The sequence below is a fragment of the Rutidosis leptorrhynchoides genome, chromosome 2 (assembly GCF_046630445.1).
Source record: "Rutidosis leptorrhynchoides isolate AG116_Rl617_1_P2 chromosome 2, CSIRO_AGI_Rlap_v1, whole genome shotgun sequence".
NCBI classification, from domain to species: Eukaryota; Viridiplantae; Streptophyta; class Magnoliopsida; order Asterales; family Asteraceae; genus Rutidosis; species Rutidosis leptorrhynchoides.
In genome coordinates, this window is record NC_092334.1 from 101,417,398 (window position 1) to 101,426,498 (window position 9,101).

Sequence of the window (9,101 nt, forward strand, 5' to 3'; positions counted from 1 at the left end):
GGGGTGGATTACATACAAGGGTAATTGGTGTAATTGTTAACAAAGTATTAAAACCTTGGATTACACGCAGTCGATAACCTGGTGTAATTATTAACAAAGTATTAAAACGTTGTTACAGTCTGAATCCCTAATTAGTTTGAATATTTGACTTCGGGAATAAGGTTAATTTTACGAGCATTTTATAATTATAACCGATGAACTATTATGGACAAAAATCAGATAGGTATCAAATAAATCCAGGACAAAGGACAATTAACCCATGGTAATAAATTAAAATCAAAACGTCAAACATCATGATAACGGAAGTTTAAATAAGCATAATACTTTTATATTTCATCGTACCTTTATTTACTGTCATTTTAATTACTGCAATTTACTTTATCGCAATTTAAATTCTGTCATTTATATTATCGATATTTTTCTTTACGCTTTATTTAAAATTGACAAACCGGTCATTAAACGGTAAAATCCCCCTTTTATATATTATTATTACTATATATAAATATATATATTTTGTATAAATATAGTTTTATAAAAATATAGTGTACGCAATAAGCCGTCTCCCTGTGGAACGAACCGGACTTACTAAAAACTATACTACTCTACGATTAGGTACACTGCCTATAAGTGTTGTAGCATGGTTTAGGTATATCCCATAAATAAATAAATAAATAAAACTTATGTAATTTCGTCGTATTTTGTAATAAACAATAATAGTATTTTGTATACACCGCTGCATACATCAATGCATTATGCTTATAGAGGAACTACTACTAAATGTATACAAAGATATAAATGATACAAGGGATGTCGTATAACATTCCTTGTGAGAAAACCTATGGAGAATATGAATAATGTGTCTTCTATTCTCATGCTTTGGACTTGAGTCTATGGAATATTAGACTTAGACTTGTTAATAATGATTATGTGCATAGATCAATTAACTACTAGTTCATTGTGTTGAATTTATTTTAAGACAAAATCACGTCCATTCAGTAATAGAAGGATGAAGGATCTAGTATATCGTGAAACCAGATTTGTGAACATCATTGATGATGGGAATTATTCACATTATGTGAATTAAAGTTTTTGAAGATATTTATAAATATAAAGATGTCAATCTTTATTATAATATTATCTTAGATCTTGAATTGCCTAATCAAAATTCAGATGTGCAAATATGATTTGAGTGCGAAAATTTTGTTAAGTTTTCTAAATTCGACGTCTCTAGGTCAAACCTAGAATATGACTAAGAATTGCTCAAATGTGCTAAAATATGGATCACAAAAGATGTAAATCTTAAGTGAGGGCATTGAACGCTTCACTGATTAGAATCATATTAGATATATATGATTATGATTAAAACTTATATCAGGTAGCAAGACATGTGGGGGAAGCTTTGAAAGGATAAGAAGTAACCCTAGTTAGTTGTGTAAAATGAACACAATAGCTTGAAAATGTGGGGGTGTCTTGTCTTTTGATATCAAGAACATGATTCATGATAACGCGTTCTAATGTATCTGATGAGTTGTACTAGATACGACTTAGCATATGCTATAAGCAAGCTAAGTAGATACAAGAGTAATCCAAGTACATCTCATTAGAGTTATTTCAGTAACAGATATCTTGCAGTGATCGAGGGACACTGTGATGCAATTAGTTGAGGATATACCAAGATGGCCTAAGCTGGTGTCGGCCATATGTATACATTGTGATAGCCAATTGGTGATTGGTAGAGCTCATATCACAATGTGAAATGTATAATGGTATATATGACGTAGACATCATATAGTACGACAATTAATCTCTACAAGAATTATCACTATTGGCTATGTGAAGTCAAATGATAATATTGCGGATCCGCTGATAAAAGGCTTAAGCAGAGAGTTAGTGTGTAAGACGTACGTGGGAATGAGACTGAAGCCCTTGAAAGGCTAAGTTTATATGAAGGAAAACCTAACTCGCTTGACTGGAGATCCCAAAATCTGTGTTCAATAGGACAACCTACTCGTATGAACTGGCGACGGTCACTGTGGGGGAGATAATTACTAAACTATCATCCCTTACATTTTTAAATGGAGTTCACTAATTAAGAGTAGACTTCCTAGTCCATTCCTAAAAGTGACATGTAAGAGGATAAGTCTATTGCTTTTAATGATTCAACTGAAATAACCACGCATGGTTAATCAGTAGCCATTCAGTGGTGAATCACCTATGCGAGAGAAGTGGGGTCGCTTCAAAGGGTATTGATTAGGGCACAATACTTGATAAGCTCTCGCAGAACCAGGCTAATGTTCATGACCATAACGAACATAACTATGAGGACTTGACGTTGTCAGGGAGAGTCTTGTGTGAAGCGTATTGTCGCCTACACAAACGGCAGACGAGTTCAAAGACATCACCGTCTACTCAGAGCAAGGTTGCAAAAGACGTGAGACGAGGTCGAGACGGCCGGGTCCTAAAAAGGTCGAGACGTTCGAGACGGGGGTCGAGACGGACGTTAACCAAAGTTGACTTTTAAATATATAAGTATATAAATGTATATATGTGTACATATTTCAAAGTCAAAAACTTTAATTGCCTAATTTTGTACTGATAATCGCTATCACCGTTGATATAATACAGAAAATTCAAACTATAATACGCCAAATTTTACCTATTTTACCGAATATCTGGCTTTTCCAAATTTTGAGAGACTTTGACCTATTTTTTTTTCCAACTTTGACCCGAATTTTGACCGTTGACTGTCATATTAGACGGTTTTCTTCGAGACGGAACGAGCTAGTCACCAAACCGTCGCAACGGGCGTCGAGACGGCTTGAGACGGGGTGTTCTGCAACAGTGACTCAGAGCCAGTAGACTAAGTGCGTTTTCATAAGCGAAAGTTCAAAGGGTAACACCTAATTATCGTATGCAAGATTCAACCGCTGAAACAAAATCAGAATATTGTTGTTTCTGAGATCGATCTCCATTCATGTGGGGGATTGTTGTAAAAATAGTGTTGAAAAGTGTGTTTTCACCAATATTTGGACATAATATAATATATGATATTGTGATATATATTAGTGACTAGTTAGTGAATTTTGTAGCCTCTAACGAGGGCTTTAAAACGATCCAAAGTGTGTCCAAAACGAAATAAAGGTGAATGAGATATCGAGTCTCAAAGTTGTGCGTTTAGTGCAAATTCTAAAAGGTTTTTATATTGTCCCACATCGGAAGTGGGTGGAAACTTAAGTATTGAGTTTCCACTATAAATAATGCCTTTGGGATTTGAAGAAAGACACACCAAAAAGTCATATAAGCATTCTTATATGATTAGAGTTTCCTCTCATCCACAACAAGGTCTCCCCGTTCCGGTTACCTTTCAGGCAAGTGTTCAAGTTCGGCAGTACGCTGCTTCGGACCGGTGTATCCTGAAAACAGACGTCGAATCTGTTTAAGGGAATTGTTTCAAACACAAGCCCGGTTCAACCTAATATCGGTTAGATCGTTTTTAACTTTCTCTTTTTGATTATTTATTACCAATCTGATTATTATTTTGTGATAACATGTTTAGTTAATTCAGTTTCATATACATATTTCCTACAATAGATTTATTTTTAGTGAACTTTGTTAAATGGTATGTCTACTTCTCACCCTTGTATAATGAAGAATTAATAAAAATAACCCTTAAAAGTTCAAGAAAACTATTTACTATCACATTCTGCACCAACAGGTACATACCATTGGCAGGTAAAAAAGAGATGATCATGAAGAGTAGTAGACATGACAACTTTAAGAAACGAAAGCCAAACTAAAATTCTTTACTTGATGAAAGCGATGCCCATTACAAGTAATCGGTATTAACGGGTTAGGGCGTTAATCAATTACATGATTGGGCAAATATTAATCAGTATTTTGTTTATTTTTCACCCAACTCAAAATCGCCTTTTACCACATCATTAAACACTTTCCAACAAATATTTGACAAACAAACTTAACACAAACCATAATAACCTATCATATATCATAAATTTGACATTGCCACATTGGGTCGACAAAGTGTTCGATTAGGGGTATGTGGATGTCGCTATCGATCCGAATATTGGGTCAAAATCCCCGACAGTCCTTATTTCTGTTCAGGCCAGAAAGTTATTGAATGCAGAGGTTTCCGTGGTGTTAAGTGTCAGTTTTATTGAAATAAAGAAGAAATTGACTAAGAACAATAATTCAAAGACGGTGGTCGGTCTTCTATTCGTAACGTTGAGAGTAAATTTCAAATAGGAGGGGGACGGAGAAAGCTGGTTCATACTCTTATCGGTTACGTGAGAACGAGGATCATTTTGATTTTAGAGATGCAGTTCAAAATCTGTTTAATGAGGTGCAAGTCGATGATCGTGCGAGTGTTTCTTCGAAGGTGGGTATCGAGCCGACTAACAAGGTTTTATCCGAGATCTTGAAGATCATGGAATACTTGCTCCCTCTTCGTCAATCTTGGTTGGGGATAATGTTCCTTCCTACAAGATCATTAATCGCTACTGGAAGAATATTCATCGAGAAACGATGAATGGTAAAATGGAAAAAAAATGGGGCATATTGGTTAAATAGCGTGTTGTTAGTTTTATAGCTTTATAGTTTCATGCCCGTTTTGTGTTTATCGTTAGTAAGGTTGTAGGTAATTGGTTTTGCTATTCGTGTATATTGTTATTTTCTTTAGCATAGTTATGGTTCGTCTGTTATGCGGATTATTTTCGTCAATGTAGAGGCTCAATTTTAGCTAGTTATCGAATGTTTAGTCACTTTCTAGGATTCAAGCCTCTTCAATTATTGGTTTTGTCTTTTGATTAAATACTGCCACATCACACCTTAAACCCTCTACCTCCTATAAAAACCTTGAATTTAACTCCAAATCACAATCAAGATAATGGGTGGTCTAAGTTAATTAATAATGTTGATATACAATATACAATCTAGGTGGACTGATAATACGCATCGCCGTGTCTCCCGAGTTCTCAAATTTGTATTAGTTAATTTTTAAAATACATCTCTGATTATGACTCTTAAATCTTTTTTAGAATTGCGATGACAAGTCTATTTCTGTTGGAGATGAAAGCATTTTTGACAACAAAATCGAGTTTTTACCGAATGACTCGACATCATTATTTAATATTTCTACTTGAAATACAATAATGTTATATTATGTCAATTTAAAAGAGATAAAAGATAAACTTATAGACACTTCATTCAATTGTAAAGCTCTTTGTTACGGAAAAATATAAGTGCAATGTAACGTGGTATTAAAAAAAAAAAGTCACAAATAACTAATTTGTACGCAATTAACAAGGATTGATATGACCATTAAATAGATTCCAAGGGCCTAACATAACTTTCACACAGATCAGATTCTGCACCAACAGTTGCATAGCATTGGCAGGTAAAAAAAGATATGATCATGATAAGAAAAATGTAAAAATGACAACTTAAGAAACCAGAACCAAAGTGCATTAAATTCAATAACAAAACCTACTCATAATCCCCCTAAAGGGCAACATAAAAAAAGTACCAATAACCAAATTCATGTTCACCAAAATAAACGACAAATTTAACCAAAAAAATAAGTTGACAAATTTAGTCAACTTCCTCCATCTTGCTCTCTGCATCAGCATCACCTTCTTCCTCAAGTGCAGGCATGTCAACATCACCATCACCAGCATCTTCATCAATGCTCAAACCAAGCTTCAACATCCTATGAATACGGTTACCAAACGTGTTAGGATCATCAAGACTAAACCCAGAAGTGAGCAATGCAGTCTCAAACAGCAACATCACCAAATCTTTCACCGATTTATCGTTCTTATCAGCATCCGCCCTCTTCCTCAACTCCTCCATAATCGGGTTCTCTGGATTAATTTCCATAGTCTTCTTACTCGACATGTAACCAGCCATGCTCGAATCCCTTAAAGCTTGCGCTTTCATAATCCTTTCCATGTTTGCAGTCCAACCGTATTCACCAGTAACCAAACAGCAAGGAGAGTCCACAACCCGGTCTGAAACGATCACCTTCTCCACCTTATCACCCAAAACATCCTTAATCACCTTACACAGACCCTCAAACTTTTCCTTTAAAGCTTCCTTCTTTTTCTTCTCATCTTCACTTTCATCAAGCTTCAAACCTTCTTTAGTTGCAGAAACCAATTTCTTACCCTCGAACTCCTTGAGCTGACCAACTGCATACTCGTCAATAGCATCCACCATGTACAGCACCTCGTACCCCCTTTTCTTCAGTTTCTCCAAAAACGGAGAGTTCTCAACAGCTTTCTTGCTTTCACCAGTTATGTAATAAATGTCACTCTGGTTCTCCTTCATCCTCGTTACGTAATCCTTCAAGCTAGTCATCTCGTCTCCACTTTTTGTAGAATGGTAACGAAGCAACTCAGCTAGCTTCGTCTTGTTCTGCGAATCTTCATGGATACCCAGCTTTAGATTCTTGGAAAAAGCTTCATAAAACTTGTTATAATCTTCCTTGTTTTCAGCAATCTCTTGAAACAAGTCAATGCACTTCTTGACCAAATTCTTTCTAATGACCTTTAAAATCTTGTTTTGTTGCAGCATCTCACGAGAGATGTTAAGAGGAAGATCTTCGGAATCCACAATACCCTTTACAAAGCTCAAGTATTCGGGAATGAGCTCTTCACAGTTATCCATGATAAACACACGGCGAACGTACAACTTGATGTTGTTCGGCTTCTTCTTGGTGTCAAAGAGATCAAACGGTGCTCGTTTGGGTACAAAAAGAATGGCCTTGAATTCCAACTGACCCTCGACTGAAAAATGTTTCACGCTCAAATGATCCTCCCAATCGTTAGTTAAACTCTTGTAAAAAGCAGCATACTCTTCTTTAGTAATCTCTTCAGGCTTCCTCATCCAAATCGGCTTCTGCTTGTTCACCAAGGACCATTCATGCGAAACTTCCTTGATCTTCTTCTCTTCCTTCTCCTTTTCTTCATCAACTTCCTCAACTTTACCTTCCTCTTCTTTCTTCTCTTCATCGTCTTCATCATCAGAAATTTCTTTTTCAGTTGTCTTCTCAACCCATAAAGAGATCGGGTAACTGATGAACTCGGAATGCTTCTTGATCAAATCTTTGAGCCTGCGCTCTTCGAGGTATTCAAGCTGGTCCTCCTTTAAGTAAAGTGTCATCTTAGTACCTCTGCCTAGGGTTTCACCAGATGTGTCCCTGGTAACTGTGAACGACCCGCCAGCTTGAGACTCCCAAACATACTGTTCATCATCATTATGTTTAGTTGTTACCACAACTTTGTCAGCAACCAAATAAGCAGAGTAGAAACCAACACCAAACTGTCCAATCATGCTAACATCTGCACCAGCTGCTATAGCTTCCATGAACTCTTTGGTGCCAGATCTTGCAATAGTACCCAAATTGTTCACCAAATCTGAACATAATATAATATACAAGGTCACAACATCTTCGATTGAAAGCACATTAATAGAAAAGTGAAAACAGTACAAAATACAGTAATATTTACTCACCAGCCTTTGTCATCCCAACCCCACTGTCAACGATGGTCAACGTGTTGTTCGTCTTGTCAGGGATGATATGAATAAAAAGCTCGGGTTGCGCATCTAGCTTACTCTTGTCAGTCAAGCTCTCAAATCGAATTTTGTCCAGAGCCTAAAAAGAGTATACATATTATCATTTAGTAAAGTTTTGATATACAGACAGACTATCACTATAGCAGTTCTAGAAATCTATAATCTTGTGGCACAAACAGAATAACATATGTGTCGACCAAGCAGCAAATCAGCTATTAGCATAAGTTGTAAAAGTGCAACATGTAAATTCATACATAACTAATTATTAACTTTATTGTCAACAATGGCATCAGCAAACGACTCGATAGTCCACTGGGGATTTAACAGCTCAAAATATCTGCACTACTCATAGGTAATTTTGTTCTAAATTTTATTTTTTATTCTGGCGATCTAACATCCATGTAATGACATTTGTGTGAACAATGTAATATTATTTTGTTAAGTTTGTAATAGACCCTAATTGCTAGATCACCTAATTGAGACCAAACAAAATTACATCATCACCTATAGACAAGTATAGTATAAAACATTATTTGACCAATTATGATAGAACAAAAAAATTTAAAAATATTTTTTAAATGGTTAATTGTAATCATGTTATTCAAATTCTAACACTATTAATCTAGTTTCCTTATAGCATGATAATAAGGATGCTTGATCCTACAATTAGCAATCAATAATTCATAAATCATAAAACACACAAAAGCAGAGTTTATAATCAGCCAATCGAGCACTACATGTATAACTATAATTTGACACATTCACAAATTCGATAACTGTATATCTATTCTATAAGTGTTTGATAGCTTTTTTGCAATATTTCAAAGTAAGAAACGTCAACAAATTAGATTTGTCAAATAAGGCACTACATAGATTTGATATTTGTTCATTATCAGATGCAAATATGCATGAACAACATAAAATTTGAGAATTCGTCGATATTGATTCTTTAAAACTTATCAAACACTTCAATTGCATATATATATAGAACATTATCAAATCTGTATTCTATATAAAAAAATTCCATAAGAGAGTAAACGGATCGAACAGATAAAAACGTCAAACAATCATAATTTAGTAAGAAAAAGTATACGAAGACTTACATCGGATGAATTACTAATAAGCTCACGAAGAAAAATCTCCTTGTTGCTGTAGAATGTGTTGATGATGAGACTCAGCAACTGGTTGATTTCAGCTTGAAACGCAAACGTCTCGGTGTCCGCCATTGATTGATTCGCACGAGAAATTGAATATTTACGAGAAAATTGAGCGACTGAATTTTTGATTTTGAATCAGAAGAATGAATGAGTGCGGATGAATAATGGGGGGGTTTATAAAAGAGGTGTTAGGGTTTCTAGATCCTTCTATAGAGGAAGGAGACTCGTTTGTGTTTTGTACCCTTCTTAAGGAAGGATCGAGAGAATTTGAAGAAGATACATGCGTAAAATATGGTAATCTCGATGTTGAGCAACGAATTTTTTTTTTTTTTTTTTTAATTAATAGAATTG

General features: G+C 35.2%; 1 protein-coding gene across 1 annotated transcript; it reads right to left on the reverse strand.

The window, feature by feature from the left end:
- Positions 1–5,486: 5,486 nt before the first annotated feature.
- Positions 5,487–8,871, reverse strand: LOC139891234 (heat shock cognate protein 80-like). The gene is made up of 3 exons (XM_071874182.1): positions 8,697–8,871; positions 7,531–7,672; positions 5,487–7,433 (listed from the first exon to the last, which is right to left on the reverse strand). The coding sequence occupies exons 1-3, from the start codon at positions 8,817–8,819 to the stop codon at positions 5,608–5,610; spliced, it is 2,091 nt and encodes a 696-aa protein (XP_071730283.1). The 5' UTR covers positions 8,820–8,871; the 3' UTR covers positions 5,487–5,607.
- Positions 8,872–9,101: the final 230 nt, after the last annotated feature.

Coding starts and splice junctions, on each gene's coding strand:
- LOC139891234 (XM_071874182.1), bottom strand. CDS start 8,819: ATGGCGGACACCGAGACGTTTGCGTTTCAAGCTGAAATCAACCAGTTG. Junction 7,673..8,696: donor TTATTAGTAATTCATCCGAT/GTAAGTCTTCGT, acceptor TACTCTTTTTAG/GCTCTGGACAAAATTCGATT. Junction 7,434..7,530: donor GGTTGGGATGACAAAGGCTG/GTGAGTAAATAT, acceptor TATTATGTTCAG/ATTTGGTGAACAATTTGGGT.